Source organism: Mastigoproctus giganteus, chromosome 2 (assembly GCF_048544385.1).
Source record: "Mastigoproctus giganteus isolate SK-2022 chromosome 2, ASM4854438v1, whole genome shotgun sequence".
NCBI classification, from domain to species: Eukaryota; Metazoa; Arthropoda; class Arachnida; order Uropygi; family Thelyphonidae; genus Mastigoproctus; species Mastigoproctus giganteus.
The window spans coordinates 31,477,659-31,505,194 of NC_143576.1; the positions used below are offsets into that span (position 1 = coordinate 31,477,659).

At 37.8% G+C, this 27,536-nt stretch overlaps 1 protein-coding gene across 4 annotated transcripts in view; it reads left to right on the forward strand.

Moving 5' to 3' along the window:
• Positions 1–27,536, forward strand: part of Pi3K59F (phosphatidylinositol 3-kinase 59F) — a 349,960-nt gene that overhangs the window by 74,510 nt on the left and 247,914 nt on the right. For 3 of the 4 annotated variants that reach the window (XR_016547875.1, XM_090388562.1, XM_090388556.1), the window contains exons 6-7: positions 6,332–6,382; positions 22,976–23,047. Coding sequence is in view for 3 of the 4 variants with exons in the window: in XM_090388562.1 (XP_090244688.1) it covers positions 6,332–6,382; positions 22,976–23,047 (123 nt within the window). In the remaining variant the exon portion in view is untranslated. The remainder of the gene's footprint in view (positions 1–6,331; positions 6,383–22,975; positions 23,048–27,536) is intronic. The other variant, XM_090388568.1, reaches the window with a different exon arrangement.

Genomic DNA, 27,536 nt, shown 5'->3' on the forward strand with positions numbered 1-27,536 from the left:
AAAAATTTTTTGTTTAGAACGAAATGTCAAAATGTGTTTATTTTTCATGGCAGTCTCCACTGTTTACCCCCATTAGCCGCTGTAGCATCTGTATGAGACGTGCCAATGCCAGCAGCATGGTGTGTGTGTGTGTGTGTGTGTGTGTGTGTGTGTGTGTGTGTGTGTGTGTGTGTGTGTGTGTGTGTGTGTGTGTGTGTGTGTGTATATATAGGGTGTGCGTTTGTTCTGTTGTGTGTTTGCCTGCTCCTGGTGTCTTTGCAGGCATGGGTTTGTTCACTTTGCTGTGAAGAAACTCATAGAATGAGTTTGTTCACTGCCCCCCCCCCCCACCTCCCATCCTTCGCTACGTGGAGGCATGCCAGGGTTCACATTGCATTGACAGTATGCCCAGAAAAAACCAGAGAGCCTCCCCCAAAAAAAGTGAAAGTGAAAGGAAGATTGTATGTCACTGGGAGAAATCAGGTTTCAGGGAAGGGAGGAGTAAAGTTTTAGGCAATAGGGGATGGAAAAGAGAGGCATCCCCTTGAGAAAAGTAGTTAGAACAGTGAAACCCTTAGGTCAGCTTGGCATCATGCTGTGGTCTTTGTCATTGTTAGTGAGTGTCCAAACCGGTGTCCATCTGCATCTGGGTTCTATTCAGAGTAGTAAGGATTCTTCTCTTGCGTTTGAAGAGGCCATCAGCGAACAAGGTGAATCTTTGAGGAGTCGAGATGAGATTTTTGACATTTTCTTGATCATCTACTTCAGTGATTATTTGTAGTTGAGCTCTTAGTCCCTGATAAATGTGGCATTGGAAATTAAGTGATTGACTGTCTCTGGTGATCTGCAGGGGCAAAGAGGTGTCTGTTAGTCCAAGGGAGTCCAGCTTTGAGTTTATACTGCCATGTCCGGTTAGCAAAAACGATAGGTGAAGCCCAGGCCTGAACCATGCCCGTATTGTCTGTCGACAGTTTGGCTTTGTAAAGCCAAACTGATTTTAGCTTTTGGTAGGAATTCATATCTGATTCTTCCTAGCGCCAAGCCAGTCACTCCCTTTTCCACTCATCCATTATTTCTTTGATTATTCTCTTGTTATCGCCTTTAGTCAACATGTTCAGGTTTCTTGTGGGGAGGCTACTTCATGTTGGATCAGTAGCTTGCTGCATATGATCTGGAGTGCAACTGTGGACACTGTTCTGCAGGCTCTTGAGATTGCAAGCAGAAAAAATCTTTGGGCCTGCAGTAGGTATTTCTTCACAAGGCTGTTGGTGATTTTGTGGCCCCAGGCACCTGCAGCGTAACAAGCAATGGGGATGAAAATGCATTCATAATACAGTCTGAGGGTCGAAGGCTTGATGCCCCAGACTGTCCTAGTTATCCTGATCAGTTTTCCTGTAATCTGCTTAATCTTTTTTACTATATACTTGGTGTATGGGATGAAGCTCAACTTGCTGTCCGGCAAAATGCCAAGATATTTATACGTGGTCTCTATCTTGATGGCCTGATCATTGACTTTGGTTGTTGATGGTCTGTTTAGGGTTCCTCCTAAGTAGCACTTGCTTTGTTTTGGGAATAGAGATGTTAAGCTTGTGAACAGTGCACCAGCCGGAAAGATGGTCCAGGATATCTTTCACAAGGTCCTCCAAATCCCTCCTTGAGCTGTCAAGAACAGGATATCCATAGCGTCCACTTTGATGACATTTTCCTGCTTCTCCAGCCACCTATTAAAGACTGCATTCCAGCAGAGAGGGCCTAGAACGGATCCCTGAGGGCAGCCTCTGGTGACTGTGCTGGTCCCTGTGGTTACAGCAAGGGACCATTCCTTGAAGTAGCTAGTAATTAATCCATAAATCTGGGCTGAGACCCTCTCCAGGATGCTTTGCCACCAAAGGGGGTCGAAAACCACTTTGAAGTCCATGAAGAGGCTGATGACATATTTGGTATTGCCAGTTGAGGCCGTATCTACTACCATCCTAATGGCATCTACAGTGGATCTTCCCTTTGTAAAGCCAAACTGATTGGTGTATCCTAGTCCCTTACCTGTGTATGCTGTTTGGAATTTAGTGGCAATTATTTTCTTGAGTACTTCCCTATTATGGGCAGCAGGGCTATGGATCTATATGAGGCAGGTGATTGTTCTGGCTTATCTGGATTCTTTAACAGAATTTTAAGGTTCACATTTTTCCAAGTTTTTGGGAAGCATCCATCTTGTAGACAAGTATTTAGAATGTTTTGGATGAGTTAGGGCCTCACAGACTAGACCCTCTTCAACACCTCCACCAGGTCATGGCTGGGGCATTTTCTCCTCTTCATTGATTTTACCACTTCTCGATGAATGACTGATTCCTCCTCTGTATGGCCAATATACGTTAGATTATTTCTTCTGATCTCAGTTTATTGAGGAGTCTCTTATTGAATTTTGTCTTCATGTATGATTTCATCTAGGATGGCATTAATTGATTCCACCCAGGAGATGGTCTCTTCACCTATAGAGGAGTGTATCTCTCCAGGGTGTATTTTTCCAGTAATGATTCGATAGGCAATGCCCCAAGGGTCAGAATCTTGGGAGTTCTTAACAAACTTATCCCAGGCTGTTTTCTTTTCTTTGTATATTGTGTTGTGGTACTCTCTTCTGTGATTTTTATAAATGGCTTGCAGTTGGGTTGTCTCCTTCAGTGGTCTGTTTATTCTTTTGACTTTTTGGTAGTCCCTTCAGGCCATTCTTGTGGTATTTCTCAGTCGAGTTAGTCACTGGGTCTGCCAAGGTAATGGTTCCTTCTTCTTGTCTTCTTTTTGAATGTCTTCACATATGGAACTGATAAGCTTTTGGACCTCTTCAGCTTGGACATTTGCAGGAAGTGAGGCAATCGTATCCATATTTTCCAGTATGACCCTTTCTTTGAGGTTCACATCAAATCTTTACCAGTTGGCATATTGTATCTTATACCTGGGGAAGTTGCTCGACAGTCTGGTGGGGGCTGTTGTTTGTGAGGGCTGGTATTCAAAAGTTATCGTGTTGTGATCACTCCCGGTCCATGAAGTTCTGATCTGCCAGTATTTGATGCTATGTCTTGCTGGTTGGTTTGTTATGGTCAGGTCTCTGAATGATTGCCCTGTTGCTGAGACAAAGGTGGGAGAGTGTCCAGGTGTATTACATACCATTAATCTGTTTGCCTGCACAAGTTCATCTAGAAGTTCACCTTTCGAGTCTGTTTCGGGGCTATTCCAAAGGGTGGAGGGGCATTGGCATCTGTCATAATTACCTTCCTCCCCGCCGGTCTGTGCAGGGCCTCCTCCAGGTAGTTCAGGTACAGTTTGATGGGCTGCCTGACTGCATTGCATATAAATGGATATGGCATAGAGTTGGCTGAAGGGACCTTCCCAGGACTGCACAAGCAGTGTGTGCCATGCAGTGAGAATTCCACCTTCATTCATTTTACTAATCTCTCTCCAGAACCTTATAAAGCCCAATCAGGTCACCTCTGAGGTATCTAGTTGCCAAGCTCTAGCCCGCCCATATAATCGGAGTCTTTCCTCATATGGTTGTCCTTCTGCTGAACTGACCATTCGAGTTGCCTGTCTTTGGGCCCTTTCAAGAAGCTCTGTCTTTTTTCAGATGAAGTCTCCATATTTGAACACAGTATTCCAAATGTGGTTTTACAGTTGCCTTATACAGTGGGATTATGACCTTATCTCTATAGGATAGCTTTCAATAAATCGTTAACAGGATATCATGGGCTTTTCTAGCCGCCTGTTAACACATTTCAGAAAACTTCATATCTGCACATATTGTAACTCCAAGATCCCTTTCCTCCTCCACTCTTTTAATTCAACCATGCAAAGTGTAATTTATTTGTGGGTACATCATCATCAGCCATTTTCAATCCACAGGATGAAGGCCTCTCCAGCAACTTTCCAGTTCCTTCTGTTTTGTGCAATGGCCATTCACTTACTACCCACGAACTCATGAATTTCATCTGTCCATCTCCATTGTTGTCTTCCAGGTTTTTTTTTTTTTTTAGCTCCTCTTGGGTAACCATTCTGTTATTTTCTTATTCCATCTTTCATTATGTCTTCGAGTTGTGCATCCTGCCTAAGTCCATTTCAGTTCTTTAGTTTTGATAAGAATGTCTTTTACTTGAGTTTGCTGCCTAATCCATGTTTCTGTTCTTATTCAACAATCTGATTCCTATATAATTCATTCCATTCTTCTTTGTGTAGTTTCCAGCTTCTCTTCCATTCTTTTGGTGAGTGGCTAAGTTTCACTTTTTAAGTCATAGTGGGGAGTACACATTGGTTTATTATTTTGTTTCAGGCAAATTGTGATATTGCTTCTCAGTATGTGACTATTTCCTGAATGCTATCCATCCGAAATTTATTCTTCTCTTGACTTCCAGTCATTTATCATTATTACAGCTAATGACTTGTTCCAGATAAGTATATGAATATTTCAATTACTTTTCAATTACTGCTCCTACAGTGATTATATCCCTTCCTGCAGTATACTTCTTCATTATTACTTTTGTTTTAGCCATATTCATCTTTAGTCCAAAATCCTTACTAACTCTGCATAACTGATTAAGATTTTACTGTAATTATTTGGGATCATAGCTTATGATCACAATGTTATTAGAGGAGTTCCTCAGTGTTCAGTGTTGGGTCCCTTGTTGTTTCTGTATTTATAAATGATATTGATGATGGTATATCAAGCTTAATGTCCAAGTTTGCAGATGATACGAAGTTTGGCAGGGTTGTTAAGGACACTACTGATGCTATGCTGCTGCAACAGGATCAGGCTGAGGTGGGGATCTGGTTCCCCACCTCAGCCCATCTGCTCAACAATCTGGAAATTGTTGAGCAGATGGGCTGAGGTGGGGAACATATGAGGAAACAGTAACCCCCAGAGCAAGGTATCAACTCTGTGTTACTACAGTGACAGTGGTAGAGAATGAAAAGGACCTGGGGGTAATTGTGCAGGCAGATATGAAGTTCTCTGAGCAGTGCAGATGGGCTGCAAGAGTAGCTCATGGTGTCTTGTCAATGATATACAGGAATTTTTCTAGCAGGGATAAGGAGGTGATTATTCCCTTGTATAAGGCAATGATCAGACCACACCTTGAGTACTGTATACCGGCCTGGAGGCCTCATTTCAAGAAGGATATAGAGCTGCTGGAACGAGTACAGAGAAGGGCAACAAGATTAGTGAATGGAACAAAGGGTTGCTCTTACAAAGAAAGGCTTAAGTTTTGCAAATTACAGTGTCTGGAGACTAGGCACTGGCAAGGTGATCTGATAGAGGTGTATAAAGGTTTGAGCATGCTCAATGCTGATGGGATTCTTCCTCTTGCTCAGAATAATCACCTGAGAGGGCATAATTCAAATTGAAGAAAGACATGTAGGATAGATGTGCGGAAATTTGCCATTAGCCAGCGGGTAGTTGGTTGGTGGAACAGACTTCCATCCCTTGTCGTGGAAGTTGATAGCGTAAATAAATTTAAGGCTCAGCTGGACAGGTATTTCGAATGAACTGAGGGGTGAAATGGGAGTGTTTTTTTTTTTTTTGGCTGATGCTGCATAAGCTTCCTTTCTTGCATCATATGCCTATGCTAATGTCATCTGCAAACCGTAACTGGTTTAGATACTCTCCATTACTTCCTGCGACCAGTCCAAACTTCTGAAAGCTTCTTTAAGGGCAGCAGTAAACAACTTCAGAGATATTGTCTCCTTGTCAAACTCCTTTCTCAATTTTAAATTTGCTACCATATTTGTCTAGTCCAGGGTTCCCAAACTTTTTTTTTGACTCGCAAACCCCAGGCGCCTCCGTAGCCAGGTGGGAAGGAGCAGCAGTGCATAGCATACGCTTCTTGATTAGACCGGGGTTCGAGCCCGTCACCACCAAATACGGAGGATGTGGAAAGGTCAAGGGAATGACCACCGCATATTCCCGGAGCAATATGGCTTTAGTTGCTAATGCTCCTAAAAACAAACAACAACTCGCAAACCCCTTTCAACATAATATTTTTATTGTGAACCCCTAAGCCTATATTCTCTAAAATCGTATAATAGTTTTGAATTTTTATTATAAAATACAAAAACCAGTACTACGTTTTTATAAGCAATATTACGTAATAAAATAAAATTATTCATAACAATGGTCTTTGAGAATAAAAAAAAATTAGTATGGAAAACGTATTTAACACGATATACTGCAAGATGGTAAACTAATTATAAGGAATTGTAGGAAATGTGGTTTCTTTTGTTGGCAATGCTTTACTTTATATTTAATTTTATTTTACTTTATTCTGCCTTTGTTTTTTATTAGTTATAATTTTTTATAACCCTTTTACCACAGCCCACAAGCTACCTGACTGATTTGTACGATCAGAAGGTCCAGGATATTTGGGTAATAAATGTCATTTACTACTTTTCTTTTTTGGGGAAAATATGTATATCAATAACTTGAGAAATTACGAGGACACCAATGATGATCAACAAAACATCTATTATTAACACAAAATTTTACACATTTTTACAAATGAGCAAGCATTTCATAATATTTCATTCAAAAAGTTTACAAGGTTTCTCTCTTCCTCCTTTTCAAATGAAACACTCTTAATTTAATACTAAAATTGCCCACTCATCAAAAAGTTAAATACAGTCTCTTGATTCAGTCCTTTGTCACAATAAATTTTTCAAACTTTAATGGTGATAAATACAACTTATGTTTCATATATTGCTCCTTTCTAATGTACTATTTTAAACATTCTCTTATATTATTTTAAGCTGCAATGTATCTCTATGGTTTATCATCCTAATAACTTTTATTGCTAATAATAATAATAATAATAATTTTAATGCCCTCCTTTGTACTATTAATTTCTTGACTTAGTTCAACATAAAATTATCCTGAAAAGAGATTAATAGAACTTATATTAATTCTTTTAAGAAGGTCCATTCCTGAAGATAGGCCCCGAGTGACAAGCGATTTTCTTCCTGTGAATATATAGCGCTCTCCCAAAGTGATATAGCTTTGTTTTTTTTCTAGTGTGGCCTGTTCTTTTGTTTACTTGAAGTGGTTCTGTACTTTAAAGGTCAAAAGTAAGAACCTAGAAGGGAAATCCACCTTTCTTTTTTTTTTTTCTATATATTCATTACTGATCCTCTACTTCAACAACTGCTTGGTCACTGGTGGCACCGCTCCTCCCTCCCCGTGGCGGGTCAAGTAACTTGGGGGATAAGACAATCCTCAGGCTAAAAAGAGCAGAGATGGAAACAAATGAATTTCCACATTTAGAGCCAAAGAGCTCTCAACAAAGTGACAATCATGATACTGACCATGACTTCTCTATTTCAAAGAGAAATAAGAAAGACACTGAAAGACACAGGACTTACCACCATTCCTGAATATACATTCTTTGTCAACACAACATGTGGGCAAACTCTTCCCATTCATCATTCAGAGATGCCTCGAACATGCTGCAGGTTCACCAAAAACGAAGCGTCTCCAATCTGGAGATTTGTCAATAGAGACCACCAGTTCTCGACACTCTGAACTATTATTATGTCTGACATCCTTGAGTGGAATCCCAGTTCAAATCACACCACATACAACCCTCAATCCTTCAAAGGGAGTGAACGCTGAATGGAGTAAACTGAATGTTCCTGAAGATGAAATAGTTCAGGAACTTAAAGATCAAAAAATCATTCAGGCAAAAAGGATTATGATCCGAAAAGATGGCAGTTTAGTACCTACCTGGAGTATAATTTTAATTTTCAGTTCCCCAAACCTACCAACTTCAGTCAAGGCAGGATATTTAAACTGTAGTGGTCGGCCCTATATCCCGAACCCTCTAAGATGTTTTAAATGCCAGAAATGTGGCCATTCTCATACAGCATGCCATGGAGGTTCAAACTGTGGGTGTAAAACTCACACAAACAGAATGTAAGGCATCAACTCCACAGTGTCCAAATTGCAAGGGCAACCATCCGGCATATTCCAAAGACCTCTGGAAGTTGCAGAAAAAATTACGAAAATATAAAATTGAAAATAAGGTTTCCTACCAAGAGTCAAGAAAACAAGTAAAATTAAGTATGCCAAAATGCACCTATGCTTCTGCTACTTACAGCACCAATCAGTAATATGTCAGATGGAAGCGACCATCCCTCCAGACATCGATTTCAAACTGGACTCGATCAGTCCTCTCGGTCCAGCGTCCATCTCCACCAAATGTAGTAGACCAATGCAATAATACACCACTGACAGTTCCATCTCAGAGACTTCCCTGTTGTCAAGCAGTGGATAATTTGCAGAAATCAGATTCCGTTGAGGTGAAGCAATCTCATCTATCAAGCATGGACACAGATGATACAACCAACCAAGATCTGCTTGAAATACATGCAGATTACGATATGGAAGAAAGCAATGACTCAGGATGCCTTAATTTTTCGAGAAAAGAAAAATCAAAACTCGATAGATGTAAACAAGTCACCCACAAAAAACAGACACTCATCTTCCACTCACAAAACTAAATAATGGAACAAATCATACAATGGAATTTCAGAGGTTTTCGCAGCAATATTGATGATATCTATGAATTAATTCACCATTTCAGTCATGCTGCCATGTGCCTACAAGAAACGAATTTAACACCAAAAATCTCCGTTTCAGTCAAAAATTATACCATCTTCAGAAAAGATCAATCAGAAACTAACAGTCCCATGGAGGAGTAGCTGTACTTGTGGAATCACGAGTCCCTTCCAGGCACATTCCTTTGAAAACACCATTAGAAGCTGTTGCTACACATAGTTATTGATATCACATTGACAGTGGTCTCGATATATCTTCCGCTAAACCATCTATGCACATTTCAGGATCTGGAAAACCTTATTTCCCAATTACTGTCTCCTATGAGACCAGAGAACCCCATTGTGGGGTTCTCTGGTCTCAGATGGACATGGTGAACTTATTGAAATGCTACTTGACAGAGAGAGAATTTGACATTATTGAACACTGGCTTACCCACTTACATCCATTTTCCTACTTGGTCAAGCACTGCTATAGATCTCTCAGTCTGCTCTGTGATCCTCTTCACAACTATAGAGTGGGTAGTATACGACAATCCCCTAAACAGCGATCATTTTCCGCTGATTTGTAGCATTCAAACCACCCAGTCCAAACAAACAGAAACAAAAATGAAATGGAAATTTTCCAAAGCGAACTGGGCAAAATTTACTAATCATGTATCTTTTGATGAGGATATCATTGAGTCTTCTGCTATTGACACTGCCACCGATCATATCACAACACAGATACTAACAGCTGCCATCCCACAGTCTCAAATAAGAAACCATTGGCATATCAATTGCTGGTGGAATGGTGACTGCAACAAAGTGAAAAGGGAAACAAAATGCAGCATGGAATGCCTTCCGCAAATATTCCACCACTGCCAACCTTATTAACTTCAAGGGACTGAGAGCCAAAGCTCGTTTCATCCGGCAAAAGACCAAAAAAGATTTATGGGTAAAATTTGCCTCCTCAGTCAACAAAGATACTGATACCTGAATAATCTGGAAAAAAATAAAGAAGCTAAGCAGGAAATATCATATATCACCTTCTCTTATTATTAACTGGAATGGGAAGGAGATCTCCTTACCTGGAGAGATTGCCAATGCCTTAGGAACTGTGTTCTGTGAACTGTCTGCCACAAGCACATATCAACCATCTTTCCAAAAAATTAAAGCCAAAATTGAGAAAAGGAAACTTAACTTCAAAGCTATTTACCATATAACCAACCACTCACAATATTTGAACTGAAAGAATCTATATATACAAGAAACAGTGCTCCTGGCCCTGACAGAATTTATTATATGATGCTTCAACATCTCAATCAGAAATCACTATCGTTGTTGCTAAAATTTTACAATCGAATATTCTGAGAACATATACTCCCCATTTCCTGGCAACATTCTTATATAATAGCTATACAATAACCTGGAAAAAATCATTCGATTCCTCACAATTATAGACCAATTTCTCTAACCAGCTGCTTGGTTAGAGAAATTGGTCTATAATTGGTCAAGACTTTGGAAAAAATGGTTCACCATCGACTCATCTGGTATCTTGAATCCCAAAACAATCAGTAATAATCAGTTTGGTTTCCAAACGAATAGATTTTCCCTAGATCTCATGACAAAAGCTGAATCAAACATAAGAAATGCATTCATCAGAAATCAACATCTCATCATGATATGCCTTGATATAGAGAAGGCTTTTGATACCACATGGCGATATGTCCTAAGAGATCCATTATATTCATATGAGAGGGCATTTACCATATTTTATTCAGTGCTTCTGTTGACACAGATCTTTCCAAGTTAGGTACAGGCAGGTTTTATCTCAAACATATATACAAGAAGAAGGAATTCCACAGGGCTCTGTTTTTAGTGCCACTGTTTTCAATACGAATAAACAATATCACAAACTGCATTCCAAACACTGTTGACTCATATCTCTATGCAGATGACCTTACCATATCCTGCCATTCCCAGAATATGAACTATATCCAGAGGCATCTACAAATATCCATAAATAACATTAAATTAGGGATGGCACAAAATGGATACAGACTGTCAAGCCACAAATCTACAGCCATACATATCTGCACAAAGCACAGAATGCATCCTGAACCTGAGTTACACTTGGCCAATCACCCTCTACCAATCGTGAACAGTTCGCCTCCTAGGGCTAATTTTTGATAAGAAGTTAAACTTCCAGGAGCACATAAAATATCTAAGAACCACTTCTGCAAAGAAAATGAATATACTCCAGTACATCTTGGGGTGCAGATCATTATACCCTGCTCCACTTATATAAGTCCCTAATTAGATCTCGGCTAGACTACAGAGCACCTGTTTATGACTCAGCTAGGGAGAGCACCTTACCCCATCTTGTGCCCATCCAACACTCTCTTCTCTTAGGATAGCCCTAGGTGCATACAGAACATCTCCAGTTCAAAGTCTTTACATTGAGGCTCACAAACTTCCCCCTTAGCATCAGAAGGAAGATGTTGCTGATGAATTATTCAGCTAAAATTAAAAGCCTGCCTACTCATCCTGTTTGGCTACTACTTCATGATCCTCAGTGGAAAACCCACTATCCAAATAAACCCAGAATAATTCTAACTACTGGTATTAGACTGTAGAATGTAACAGAAAGCTGGAACATTGTTTGATAATATCCTCAGAGAATTAAAAGATCCAGATCCCCCGTGAACTACCTTCACATTTTCTTCTGATGAATACTTTCAACAATGGGGTAAAGGTTCCATAGCAAAGATTAACATCCAACAACTTCATTTTGCTCATACATAAAAGTACCCCCAATTTACCAAGATCTATACTGATGGTTCAAAGTCTGACAATCAAGTGGGCGCAGCTGCTGTCATACCTAATTCAACTGTCTTGTTTTCACTTCCAGCCAAATGCAGCAGTTATACCGCTGAGCTTCATGCCATTAAGCTGCTTTGAAAAACATCTCACTCCTGTCAATAAATAAAAGCATAATATATACTGATTCACAAAGTGCTATTTTAGCTTTGAAATGCACTTCCTCACCTAACAATCCTTTTATTAAAGCTCATAAGACATAAGCTGATGTGTCTTCATGAGCATCAGAAAACTTATCTTTTCATGGATCCCTGGCCACAGTTGTATTCCAGGTAATGAATGTGCAGATAATGCTGCAAAGCATCCTTCCAACAAATGACCTAGTCCCATATCTTGATTATAGACATAATATACGAAGAACATCTGTGGAACAATGGACACTTCTGTGGAAAATGCAAGCAAATACAAGCCATTTCAAATAAAACCTGAACCACAATTATGGACTTCTAGCCTTCACAAAAATAGAAAAGTAATCTTAGCCAGAACCCATATAGGTCATACTCACCTCACACATCTCTATCTGCTTACAGGAAATGATCTTCTGCAGTGTGTGCACTGCTCACAACCACTTACAGTAAAACATATACTGCTTGAATGTATCTGGTTCAACAATGCCTGACGAACGTCTTTTAGTTTGATTTCAGATCTACAGCAACCTCTCGCGCTCTCTCTCATTCTCGCTCGCTCTCTCTCTCTCTCTCTCTCTCTCTCGCTCTCTCTCTCTCTATAGGCGCCTCCGTAGCCAGGTGGGAAGGAGCAGCAGTGCGTAGCACACCCTTCTTGATTAGACCGGGGTTCGAGCCCGTCACCACCAAATACGGAACATGCAGAAAGGTCAGGGAATGACCACCGCACCGGAGCAATATGGCCTTAGTTGCTAATGCTCCTAAAAAACCAAATAACAACAACAACAACTCTCTCTCTATAGCATAATAGATAAAGAAGCAAATCTCTCTGAATTCTTTTTCTATTTAAAACATAAAAATGTATGACCATTTCTAACTGCTGCTCAAGCAATTTTTATATAGAAAATCAATTGATTTGGGAGGTGCAATATGGCCTAAGTAGCCCTTGCGGCAGAAAATAAAACAACAAATCCTAAATGTACATTCTTCCTTTCCATAAGTTCTTCTGTTTACTCTCGATATGACTCCTACAAATGGTGTGAAAGGACCTGAATTAAGATCGCTCCAGCCGTGATGGAAGGAAATGTCTTCTTCTTAATGGTTATATTACATTTTCCAATGCATCTGGTGGCTCCTGTAGCACTGCCAGAATCCATATTTACTCCGATTTTTACTTTCTGTTATCTCCCTCATTAAAAAAACTTGGCTATATTGCATAAGGTAAATGTAAAAAGAGAAGGATCAAGAGAGTCCAGCTGCCAACTGGGCTCAACTCCCCGGTTAGCAGCTGGACTCTCTTGATCCTTTTATGCTCTCCTTTTTCAGACACCACTCTCTTCTTCTTGCCAAAATTCCACATAATATTCCATAAATTCCTTATGATTGGAGTGGAAGAAATACATTATATTTCTTCTGTGAACCATTTCCCCTTTCTACACGTCACAACTGGCCAATCAAATCCTTCTCTGTTTATTTTGCTTCATTTCTCCTTGCCTTTGTTTAATTATTACATTTATACAAATTTATTTGTCAGCTCTTTAAGCTAAGTAAATTTCCTTCCCTGCCTTTCTCACTGGAAACACTTCCCAAAGCTCTCAATTTCCATTCTTTATGATTCATTCCAGTTAAGGGCACTCCTTTCTCTGGGACACACACAACTAAAATTATATCTAGTAGAAGAAGTAGTAGTAGTAGTGGCATGTGATGCAAGAAAGCAAGTGTATGAGCTTATGCAGCATCAGCCAAAAAAAAAATTTCATACAACCATTCCCTCTAAATGTTTGTCCAGTTCCTCCTTAAATTTATTTAAACTATCAACTTCCAGAATGACAGATGGAAGTTTGTTCCAACAAATAACCACCTGATGGCTAAAGGAAAATTTCCGCACATCTATTCTACATCTGTCTTTCCTTAATTTGAATTTATGCCCCCTTAGGTTTGTAATCTGAACAAGTGGAAGAATCCCATCAGAATTCAGCGTGCTCAACCCATTAAAGGCCTTATACACCTCAATCAGATCATTGCGCAGATGCCTAGTCTCCAGCCACTGCAATTTTGCAGAACTTAAGCCTCTCTTGGTAAGAGAATCCCTTCATTCCCCTCACCAATCTTTGTTGCCCTTCTCTGTACATGCTCAAGCAAATCTACATCCTTCCTAAAATGAGGCCTCCAGACTTGTACGCAGTACTCAAGGCGTGGCCTGACCATTGCCTTATACAGGGGGACAACACCTCCTTTTCCCTGCTAGCAAAATTCCTATATATCATTAACAAAACCCCATGACCTGCCCTGGTAGCCTGTCTGCATTGCTCAGAAAACTTCATATCTGACTGCACAATTACTCCCAGGTCTTTTTCAGTTTCTACCACCTTAAGTGTAGTACCGCACAGTTGGTACGTTTCTCTGGGGTTACTTCTACCCATATGCAGTACTTTGCATTTGTCAAGGTTAAACTTCAGTTGCCCATCTCCCCAAATTTTCTAGATCCTGTCGCAGTAGCACACTGCCATTACTGTCATTAACAATTCTGCCAACCTTTGTATCATCTGCAAACTTCGATGCTAAGCCTGATATACCTTCATCAATATCATTGATAAATATACAAAACAACAGTGGACCCAACACCGAACCCTGTGGGACTCCACTAATAACATTAGTCCACGAAGAGCAGCACCCATTGATTACCACCCTCTGTCTTCTCCCACTCAACCATCCTTTTATCCATTGTAGCAGCTTACCCTTAATACCATTCTGCTCCAATTTGTACAGTAGTCTTCCATGCGCAACAGTGTCAAAAGCTTTCCTGAAATCCAAGTATATGATATCAAAATTATTTTTTGCATCCAGTTCCTTTGTAACAACATCATAATAACCAATCAAATTTGTCAGACAAGACTTTCCCTTAACAAACCCCATGCTGTGTCTGAATTAATGCTGCAGTCTTGTCTTAGATAATCTTGCAATGCATCTTTAACCAGTGACTCCATTATTTTACTCGGTACAGAAGTTAAACTAACTGGTCTGTAATTACTCGTGTCACCCTTCGATTCCCCTTTGTGAATTGGGGATACATTTGCCCATCTCCAGTCCTTGGGGACCTCCTCTGAATCCAAGGATGCTGTCATAATTATGGCTAAGGGTTTGCTTACTTCCTTTCCCGTCTCCTTTAATATAACTGGATAGATCCCATCCACCCCAGGTGCCTTTCTTATGTTTTAACTTCAACAATTTCTCCTCCACTTTGTTCTCAGTTATTACAAAATCATTAAGCACTCTGCTACAATTTGATAACCTGTCATTTTCAAACCTTACTCCTCATGTGTGAATGTAGATGCAAAATACTCATTCAGTTTGTTTGCTATATGAGCAGCATCACAACAGTCAACCATCAATATCAAGTGGACCAATCAGATTCATCCCATTCCTTTTAGAGTTTATATAAGTAAAGATATCCTTGCTGTTTTTCTTAGCATCGTTTGCTAAAGATTTCTCATAATCTGCCTTTGCCTGCCTAACCTCCTTTGTGACTTGATTACAGACTAGCTTATATTTGCCATAGGCTTCTGAGTCGCCTGATAATTTATATGCATCCCATGTATTTTTTATTCTTTGCCACGAGTCTCATTAGTTTATTTGACAACCATTTAGGCCTAAACATTGAACAGTATTCCTTAATAGGTATGAAACTTTTAGTAGCTTCCACGATTAATTCCTTGAATGCTTCCCACTTAGAATTTTCTGTTGGTAACGTCAGTTGATCCCACTGTACAGAATTTATAAACTTTACAGAAGCAAAAACCCTTTCCTTTACCCCTGATGGTAATTACCGTATTTCCCCATGTATAAGACGCACCTTTTTCCGAAAAATTTGGGGTCTAAAAACTGGGTGCGTCTTATACAGTGTTTGTAGATTTTTTTTTTACTTGCATTTCCCGCTTCTTCATGTTTGTTTTCTTTGCGTTCATTGTTTCGCACTTGTTACCGGTATATTAAGTTACGCTTTGCCACGTTCTGCCCAGAAATGGCTCAGAAAAGATTTTCGTACAGTGCTGAATTCAAGTTAAAAGTGATCCAGTTTGCAAAAGTGAATGGAAATCGTGCAGCTGAACGTACGTTTGGTCCTCCTCCAACTGAGAAAATAATCTGAGACTGGCTACGGGAAGAAGAAACCCTACTGAAAACGCCACGGCAGAAGCATTAGAGGCAAGTCAGCAAAATGGCCTAATTTAGAGAGGGAATTGAGGATATAGATCGTGAGGAGCAAAGGGCAATTAGAATTCCTGTGTCCACAAAGATGGTTCAGCATGAGGCAAGAAGAATTGCTGATGAAAAAGAAGTTACTGATTTCAAATGAGGATACAATTGGTGCTTCAGGTTCATGAAACGGAATGGACTAAGCATGCGTACATGCACCAGACTTGCCCGAAAGCTATGAGCAGAAGGTTCTTCAATTTCATCGTTTTGTCATTCAATGTCGCACCAGACTTGCCCAAAAGATGCCCGAAAGCTAGGAGCAGAAGGTCCTTGAATTTCATCGTTTTGTCATTCAATGTCGGAAGACACATCAGTTTGAGTTGGGACAGATTGCAAATATGGACAAAGTCTCCCTTCAATTTGATGTCCCAAGTAACAGAACTGTTGATAAGAAGGGATGAAAACTGTAACTGTGAAGAAAAGTGGACATGAAAAGAGCCATTATACAGTTGTTCTAGCTTGTTGTAATGACGGAACCAAGCTGCCTCCTATGCTGATTTTCAAACGCAAAACAATGCCAAAAGAAGACATTCGCTGAGGAGTGATTGTCCATGTTCATGACAAGGGTTGGATGGATCAGGATGGGATGAAGATTTGGTTTGAAAAAGTTTGGAGCAGTAGACCAGGTGGGCTCTTATGCAAACCTGCCCTATTGGTGCTTGATTAGTTCAGGGCACACAACAAAAAATACAAAGAAGATTGCTGCAGAGCAAAAAGCAAAACTTGCAGTCATACCTTGACATCCCAGCTCCAACCATTTGATGTCAGCATTAACAAACCCTTCAAAGCTGACATGAGAGATGAATGGAACCAATGGATGAAGCCTTCTGGGGACAATTTGACACCAGCAGGAAGAGTGAAGAATCCATCTATAGGAGAAGTTTGTACCTGGGTGAAAAGATCCTGGGATAACATCAAGATTGAGATCGTTGTCAAGTCATTTAAGAAGTGTGGCATTTCAAATGCCATAGATGGAACTGAGGACAAGGCAATATATGAAGACAGTGATTCGTCATCAGACACAGATGAGGACAAGCTAATGGATGGGAGTTTTGACAGTGATGAGTTGTATGAACTTTATGATAAAGAAAACTTAGTTCAATAGATACAATTTTTTTCAAATTTCAGGCCCCAAAATTAAGGTGCGTCTTATACATGGGGAAATATGGTATATCTTTAAGTAAATCCCACATCAGTATACTGTGATCGCTGACACTTAGTGGTTCCTTTATCTGCAAATTCTTAATACACGAATGATCACTGCTGATAACCAGATCAAGAGTATTATCCTCTCTGGTTGCCTCTCAAACATGTTGGTGCAGAAAACAATCATCCAATAAATCCAGAAAAGTCTTACTAGTGTGCGAGTGACCAACCCACAAGTTCCAGTCAATATCTGGGAAGTTAAAATCCCCTATTATAGGACATTCTGATTTACTAGCCCACTCTATTTCTCTGTACAATTGTTTATTGTACGCATTAGGCCTATAACCCACTCCTACTCTTATTTTTGCTTTTGCAGTGCTTATGTCACACCAAACTGACTCAACAGTGTGCTGTTCATCTATATCAACTGGATGCACTTCTTTTGATTTTATGTTTTTCTTAATTAACAACTTAACACCTCCCTTCCTATCCTGTCTACCCTTTCTGTACACATTGTACTCTCCAAATTCCAATTCTGCATTCCTAATATCTGTGTGACACCACGTCTCTGATATCCCATCAATATCCGCCTTTGATGTCTTGACCAACACTTCAAATTCATCAAATTTATTTACTATACTTCTAGCATTGGTATACATGCACCTATTCTTAGTTACCCTAAAACATCCCATTTACCCACCTGTTTCATGATGACTGCCATCAGTCTCTGAAACCCCCAACACCCCATGCTCCAGGCCGCTGCTTATTCTAATAGAAGTAGTGCAAGAATCGCCTTCACCTCTGCCGTCAGTTACTTTTAACCTTTTAGTCTGTGAATACCCCCACAAGCTAGCAGTTTTCTGATCCACCTAACGCTGCCTCGATAGCATCAGCAAATATTCTTGCAAAGTGTACTCCATCCCTGTAGAAGCAGTCTCTTCTGTTAATAAGCACAGAACATGCTGAAAAAATTCTACCCCTTGAGCCTTGCACATTCCCTCCAGGTCCAAATTGAATTACAAGGCTCTCATCATATACTCCCTCCTATTGTGTCTGGGCAGAATTGCAGACACTTTCAATTTTAACTCTAACTCACAACTTTCTTGGGAAGGAGCAGCAGTGTGTAGCACATGCTTCTTGATTAGACCGGGGTTCGAGCCCGTCAACACCAAATACGGCAGAAAGGTCAGGGAATGACCACCGCATATCCTGGAGCAATATGGCCTTAGTTGCTAATGTTCCTGAAATCCAAATAACAAACAAACAAACAACTTTCTTGCAATATTGACCTGTACTTGTTAAGTAAATCTACAGATCTCCTACTCTTAATGTCATTTGTGCCAATATGTACAACAATATCACCTTTTGTGCCCTTAAAAGATATATGCTTTACAACGCTTAGTATTAATTAAGCTACTTATTTTCCACTGTCTAGAGTCTATTGTTATCCTACAATTTGTCCTTACCATTCTGCTCGTTTCATTCCAAAAGCTTGTTTTTTTTATCTTAATTGTTACTTAACTGGTCTATCTGTATTTCATTCTCTTAGTCTTTAATCTCATTCTCATTTTTTATGCTTTTGACATTGAATAGATGTTGCTCCTTCTGAATTGTGAAAAGTGTTCTTAAATTCTAGCTAAGGTATAAATTTCATAATAAAGTTCAAGAGAAGGCCTGCTGGAGAAATGATGAAATCAAATAAAATATGATATAAATAATAAAAATGAAATATGGTAAAAATGTTAATGTAGACTACTCACATGATATTAACCATGAAAGATATAAACAAAATTAATTTTAAATTCAGGAGAAGTGTTGCCAACAATGGTGCAAAGATGAATTATAGAAGTGGTTATTATAGATGTTATACAGTAACATTAGCAGTATCATTAATAAATTAGTACACTATGGCCACAGATGCTGATGCACCTAATAAATTTCCAAACAATAAACAAACAAACATTAATAAATTTAAAAACAGTAGTGGAAGCAACACTGACCCGTATGGTCTCCTACTCATCACATTATCCCATGAAGAGTAGTGACTTCATGGGATAATGTGATGACCATTTATAACAGTCTCTTTATACATAATAATATTCTCCCAATGCCACGTTGCTCCAATTTATATAACAATCATATATGTGGTACAGTTATGAAAGGTTTTATTATACTGAAATTTGTGTATGATGGTAAAATTATTCTTTCTTTCCAATTTTTTTTGTGAGAGTCATACCAGCCAACCAGGTAGGTCAGGCATGATCTCCCTACTGCAGTACAGATTAATTCATATTGCAATTGCCTTGTGGGTTACATATTATATTCCTCTCAAGATGACCTTGGATTACTTTCTTAGGTATTGAGTTCATTATTTTTTTTTCTGGTACGGAGGTTGCACTTTACCCATTTGAACTGGAGATACGTTTGCATACCTCTAATCTGTAGGGACTTTTGATTCCAAGGATTCACTTATTATTATGGCCAAAGGTTTAGCTACTTTTCCAGCTTATTTTAATGTAATTGAATAGATGCTGCCCAAGGTGCTTTGTTCACTTTTTAGCTGAAGTAGTTTCCTTTAACTCCCAGTCCATTAGTAAAATCATTTAACTGTCAATTTGATAGACCTCTGCTAACCTCATCATTAAAAAGTTTTCCATGTGAGACCATAGATGCAAAATATTTATTCAATTTCTCAGCAATTTGTATAGGATCAGTAGTTACATCATTCATGTCCAGAGGATAAATCTGATTCATCCCTTTTGTTCTGCTGTTAATATGTACAGAGGATTCCTTGCTACTTTTCTTTGCAATCTTAGAGATTTCTCATAATCTTCCTTAGCCTGCCTAATCCCCTGAGTAACTTGACTACAGACTAGTTTGTCCTTATTATTTTTTTCCTCCTCATTTGTATCCCTGACAGTTTAATCATCCAGTGCATTTTTATTCTCTGTAACTAAGTTTATCTGTTATACATTTTGGTTTAAAAACATTGAACAGTATCTCTTAGTATAAAATGCTTAGTGGTCTCTCTAAACAATAACACATTTCCACTGAACAGAGGTTAAAAAATGTACGAGCATATTATGATGTTTGCAAAAACAAAATTTTCTAATTACCATCGACAGTAATTTTCTCTTTAATAAATCCCACATAAATAGACTATGTTCACTACCACCTAGCAGTTCCTTTACTTGAAGACTTTTAATACACGATTAATCACTGCTAACCAGATCAAGAATTTTGCTAATATCTCTTGTTACTTCTCCATGTTGCTGTAGAAAATGGTCATCCAGCAATTCAAGATGTGTTCTGAGTGAGCTGTCAACCCATTAGTTCTAATCAGTATCTGGAAAGTTAAAATCCCCATGACATTCTGATTTGCTGGCACAATCTGTTTGTCTATCTAGTTGTTCATTATAATCCTGTTGTATCTGGAAACATGTACAGTAAGGCAGACATAACTTGACTGTTATGTCTGCCTTTCTGTACATGTTTTAATTGTCGCATACAAATTCTGCATCTTCTATATGTGACCCATGTTTTTGTTACATCTGTAATGGGCAATTCCCCCTAAACCTCTCTGACTTTTCAACTCTATCCAAAAGATGTCAGGTTAATTAACTACTATCCTTCTCTTAGTTTCTGCTATATCTAAGTTTTTGCTAATCTATAATTGGCTGTGTATAAATGATGCAAGTGCATTAAAATATACATTTCTGCTATATCTTAGTTTTCAATTTCTGCTATATGCATTTTGCATCTGTAATTCTACCACTCTCTTCCAAACTCATCTGGACACTTACCTCTCTATGCTGCTGTTGAGGGGTAGTGCTGGTTGAATTTCTCCAAAAGGAAAAAACCAGAGCATATCCTTTCAATCTTGATTGAACTACTAGGTGAAATCAAGAAAACTCACTGCTTGAAACTAGGGCAGTGCACAGAGTCATGCATTCATCGTTGTCATGGCAACAATCTGAAAGTGCAGTTGTCAGTTACTTTTGTATCCCACTTACTATTCCAGTCTGGCTCTACCTCTGACTTTCATTTGTTTCCAACCTCAAAAATTTGCAGGTTTTCATTTTGTCACTAATGATAAGATTATGGCTACAGTGGACTAACATTTGAATGATCTTGATAGAAGCATAGCTGGGATAGAAACACTTCTACATTGCTGGGCTAAGTGTGTGGAGTTACAAGGAGACTACATTGAAAAGTAATCTTGCAGCTAGATCCCTTCTTGATTAGACTTAGACAGCCCCTCTTTCCAGTGCTGTAGAAACATTATTAGGAGTGGCAAATGATGCAAGGCAGCAAGCTTACACAAAAAAAAAAAAAAAAAAAAAAAACACAACCCTTTCCACATCATCCATCCATTTTCTCTGATGCTTTGCCAAATTATTCTTTAAAATTTCTTCATACTACCCACTTCCACAACACCGGATGGAAGTTTGTTCCAACAATGAACTACCCTCTGATTGAAAGTAAATTTCTGCATATCTATCATACAGCCATCCTTCCTCAAAAAGCCGTAAACGCCTCAGTAACATCTCTCAGCTACACATCTAGTTTGCAGACACTACAATATATATAGAGCTTGAAGTCTTTCTTGGTAAGAGTACCCTTTTGTTCCCCTTCACTAATTTTTGTTGTTCTTCTCTGTGCCCAATCCAATAGAATCACATCCTTTCTAAAATGAAGTTTCCAGACCTGTATTGCAGTACTCAAGATGTGGCTTAACCTTTGCCTTATACAATGGAGGCGCCTCCGTAGCCAGGTGGGAAGGAGCAGCAGTGCGTAGCACACGCTTGTTGATTAGACCGGGGTTCGAACCCGTCACCACCAAATACGGAGGATGCGGAAAGGTCAGGGAATGACCACTGCATATTCCCGGAGCAATATGGCCTTAGTTGCTAATGCTTCTAAAAACCAAATAACAACAACAGCCTTATACAATGGAATAATCACCTTATCCCTGCTGGCAAAATTCCTCTATATCATTGACAAAACCCAGTGAGTTGGCCTAGCAGGTTTCCTGCTCAGAACTTCATGTCTGACTTCACCCTTTTGGGTCTTTTTTGTTCTCTACTGCTTTGAGCGTGATACCATGCAGTTGGTATGTTACTCTGGGATTACTGCCACCCACATGTAGCACCATGCATTTGTCAGTGTTAAACTTCAGTTGCCACTCAATCATATTATAGTGTAATATGATTAATAATGTATGTTTACATTATTAATCATTCATAATTCATAATATTTCATAAATCATTAATACTATTTGTCATAAGTCATATTTGCATTTGACTTATGACAAAATTCTTTACTATTTCATTAATGGCCCATGACCTGATAGTTTTCCTACCCCGCAAAGAGTGGGAAATGATTAAATGATCAGTTAATATTTATTTCATTATTTGTACATTTAATTAACTGAACAATTTACCAAGATCCAAGATAACTAATTTAGCAAAAGGAGGCTGAGTTAAATAATTTATTGAAAATTAAATAATGAATTAAACACATTTATGCTATGGTGAAATGGAGTTGATTAGTACTTATTCACTCATTTAATGGTACATATTCCCTGAACTAATTAAGTCTTCAGTTTTCTAATGTTAAGCATGGTTTTGTTATGTCTAAGATAATATATTGATGAATATAATATTAACTTATTAAAAGATTGATAATTTTTGAGGTAATTTATTTTGTCATATTGAGAATCATCAGCCTACCATATCAATAGAAAGCAAAGAAAATTGGAATGATAGCTACAAGGATATGATTCCAATTTTCTTTGGTTGAAATATAGCAGGAAAGTTATTTTCTTTTTAGAGTTAAGGTTCTGTTCACTCCTCTCCCCAGATTTGCAAATTACTTCATATAATCCTTGATTCAGAAGATAGGAGCTTGGACAATTTAGGTTCAGTAATGTTTTTTTTTAATCTTACAAAATTAGGTGCTAAGGTATCATCAAATGGAAAAATTATGAACATTTTCATTCTGAGTTATATTTTGAATTCTTTCAGGATGGAGAAGAAATATGCCAACATAATTCCCAAGCAGAAATTGTTATTGTTCCTGATCCTGAAATATCAATGGTAGGTACTGTAGCATCTTTTAGTAGATGAAGCAAAATGATATAAGGAAGTCAAGCTTATAAAGAATCAAATCAGCTTTAAAAAAGTATGTTGTAACCCATTCATTTCCTTGTCACTTACTTTCATACATTTATCTGATCCTTCTTTAAATTTATACAAATTTCTACTTTTGTGGGGTTAGTGGCAGTTTCTTCCAGCAGCTAATTATTCTTTGGCTAATGAAATTTCTTATATGTAGTTTGCAGCTGTACTTTAACCCATTGCAGTCCAGCATTATTTTCACTTCTTTCCTATGCAGTCAGTCTCTAACAATAAAAAAAAAAAAAAAAAACTAGTTGAAATGTTATTTTTTTTTAGGGTTTACATGAGCTAATATATAAAACAGCATGATAAAACACTTAAATTTTTTAAAAGTTTAAAAGCTGTAATGCAATATTTCTTCTTGGAAGAAAATATTCACAAAGCTTTCTTCTTCTACTTTTATAAGTATCAGCCTGGAAATAAGACATCTACAAGTTAGAATCTGAAGGTGTTTTTAAATTCTTAATTCATATAAATTTATAAAAATTTGTTTAAATTTTTAATTCATCAGACCAATATTTCTTTATATCAGTTTATTTCATTTAGTCCCAAGTTTATAACTCTAGATAAAGTTCATTTAGTGAAACCAAAACACAATCACATCATATGGAACAGTCGGAAACTATCTATTTGTAAGTGTTTAATTCTTTTTACCTCAAATTTTTTTCAGAAAGGTCTAACAATTCTCAATTTTGCTATGAGAAAGGCTTTATGAGATCTTGATGACATATTTAAATACTTCATGCTAACACAGAGTATAAGTGAGGCTTTATGAGATCTTGATGGCATATCTAAATACTTCATGCTAACACAGAGTATAAATTACTTACTGACATGAAAACAATCAACAGCCGCTTGCTGTTAAGAATTGAATATGAACATGAGTAAATATTGTCTTAGTTTTCAGTTTTTTATATGAAGTATAAATGGTAGTACATTTTGTTTATTTATTTATTGTATTAGGCGGTCCCAGCCAGCTTTCCTGGCATGTGAAAACACATTTTATAATCAGAAATGCCGACAGTCATGCCAGTTTTCACATCGGACTTCAGGAAAGGGGGGGGAAAACACAGCCTACCATTAACAATTGAATGTAAACATTGATTTAGTTTTTCAGATTGTTTGTGTGAAGTATAAAGATGGCATTAAAAATAGATGGCAGTATGAAAAGCTAAATCAATAAACATTGATTTAGCTTTTCAGATTCATTATATGAAATGTAAATAGTTGGTAGTACAATAGTTATGTCAGCACAATGGGAAAACAAATTCTGTAATCAGACATACCAACGGGCATGCTGGCCGTGACATCAGACTGGAAGTGAAATTTTATGATGTTGTGGTGGATGTGATATCAGACTGCAAAGGATTAATATCTCTTATTTATAGACTGTTACTTATAAAAGTTTTACTCTCTATCTCTATCCCCCACCCTGATAAAAATGTTTCAGTCCTTGTTCCTTTTCATTGTATCTTTTCCATAGTTAATTAATATTGAGATTCCTTAGGTTTCTCAAGGACTTTCTTCCAGGGATGAAAGCTAAACCTGCCACTTGAAAGGTTAAAACATCGTTGGAGCTGATGTTCAGGTTGCATTTGCAAATAAAGTGAATGGAATTTGAGCGAAGGTGATGAGAATCTTTGCTTAATGGGGACTTGAAGTTGCCAAGTCCTTGTTTGGTCTCTGATCAAAGTTTTTGCATCTCTCTTTCATTTGTCATGCAGCACTAGTTGTCTTTTGAGCTTATGATAACATCACGTGAGATCAAATGATCTTTAGATTTTCAAGGCACAGCTTTAAAATGTTTTTATTGCAGGCTGGCCATAAGTTTATTAAACCAAACCTTTCGTAATGCTTTGGAGGCCTCTGGTTTAGCTAATATATAATCTTGCTCTCTACTTTGCCTTCTGCGATTGCAGAAAGTCTGTTAGTGTGTATACTTACTGCTTGAACCAGTTGCTACTCATCTGTAGCAATTTTTCTGACAATCTCAATTATTGGTTGTCCCAACCACCATTTATCTCATTTGGCCCAATTACACTGGCCAAAATGATTTTTAACTCCATTAATATATCAGCTATTAGCAGTTAATTTTTACGCATAATTTTGGAAATGATTCTTACTTTCGCTTCACATCACAGTTTTTACATATACAAGTTTTGGTGTTCACCCATGGTTTGTATACACACTCACTAGTGTGAGTGTATGTACAGTTTATCTGCGTATCTCTTGCATGTTGTTTGTTTCTTCTGTGTTTTTGGTTAGCATTGAATTGTTAATTATTAAGTAAATCAAAGGAAGTGTATGAATCACCCTATCAATTTCGGCTATGTGTGTATGGACAGTTTAAAACTAGGAGGATGAAAATCTGTGATATTACTAAACATACATATTCTTTGCACTCTGATAGTAAGATTTAGTGATCACATGAAAATTATTTCTCCACATATATGCTGTAATACATATACCACAAATTTGAGGATGTGGCTAGCTAGGAAAGTTAAGTGTACCCTTTACCATTCCTGTGGTCTGGTGAGAACCGCACAATCACATTCATGATTGCTATTTCTGCATGACAAAAAATATCAGTGATGTCCAGAAAAAAGAAAGCATAGCACCAAATATTCTAATATATCATCTTCATTAAAACCCTATTCCATATATAATGAAAACCTGTCGATACCATATCTTGCAAAATAATAGGATAAAGAAAAGAATGAAATGAATATAGCAATGATCCTATGTTGCAGACTTTGGACTAGACCCAACTAGAAAATAATAATGTGCTGCACTTAATTGAGCAAGAAGAGTTGAAACTTAGTCTGTGATTTAAACTTATCTAAAGAGCAAAAACTCCTTGACTCTAGTTTACAAGAGTAGAAGTTACTTGAAGCAGGAACTAAAATTGTATTATATTGATAATGTCATAAAGTGTTCTCAAAATATTTTGTTATGAAAGGTGATATGCATTTCTGTAAAGGTATTGGTGGTCTGAATGAAATAGGCATTGAACACAATCCTAATGAATGGTGTGTATTTGCTGATGCCTCAAAATTAATTTTGTGGAGTCAGCAAAAATTTGTACAATGGAAATGCATTCTGTCAGTTCCTCTATTTCCTGCTTTTGGCTTCAAAGAAACACGTGAAATTATATCCAAGATCATGAGTGCAATAAAATACCATGACTTTGCTTGGAATGTCTGTGTGTGATCTTAAGGTAATTGGATTATTTACTGGTCTACAAAAAGTTTCACAAGATACTATTCTTTTCTATGTTTGTGGGACAGTTGTACAACAGAAAAATATTATATTATGCAGCAGTAGGAAAAGAGAGGAATTTTTACTTGGGAGAAGTAATATAAAATATATTTCACTAGTTGAACCAAAGGTGTTTCCCAATTTAGCAGATGTCAATCTAACAGATCCCAATTTAACAGTGAAAGAAGGAATTTTCAACATTTTTATGCTTCAGATTGAGTCTTCAAATGAAGTCCCTAAAATAAACTTCTCAAAGATGAAGTATTTCAAACAAAGCTACAGGATACTGAACTAGAATCTTGGAGATCATTTAAAGCAGGGTTTCTTGGAAGAATGAAAGAAGATAATTATGATTCCGTTGTCAACTTTACTGCAGTGTTATTAAGATATGGGCTGCCAATAGCTGTCTTAGAAAATTCTTAAATTCATTTTCTTTATTCCCATCTCAGTTTTTTTTCTTAAAATTTGGGAGATGTAAGTGGTGAGCAAAGGTATTGCTTTCTTCAGGACATTTTCATGATGGAAAAGTAATACCAAGGCCACTAGGATACTGCCATGATGGGAGATTATTGCTGGTTGGCCTCTGTAGAGCAAAATGGACTATAAGAAAAATTCTAAGTAGCAAACCTTTCTAAGTAAATAAAGTGAAATGTATGCAGTAAGTTGTATGTAGTATTACGTTTTATTAAAGTACAGGGTGGCCATAATTAAAGTATCCCTATTCAGAGCTCACTGTAGCTCTAAGTATTAAGCAGAATGCCACCAAAATTAGTAAGTAAACTATTCAAGGCATGGGAAACAGGAGCCTGTGAAAAAAAAAAAAAGTTCCGAAATCTGCCAAATAGGGATAATATGGCGCTGTACAAGGGAAAAGACGTGACAAAGTACCAACAAATAAATAAGACAAACCTTAATGAAATTACAATTTTTTATTTGTGCTCTTTGTAAAAAAACAGAAAAAAAAAAAATACAGAATTGCACCAAAGTTATAAATCCAAACTAAAAAATAAAACACCTAAGAGAGTAGAAAATTTGCATAAGTCTGAGTTAATTTAATTTTCCCAACAGCAAAGAGCTATAAAGGCACAATGCGAACATTGCAAGCATATTCTGTAAGTTTACTGTTAACAATGCGTCTCACTCTGCCTGA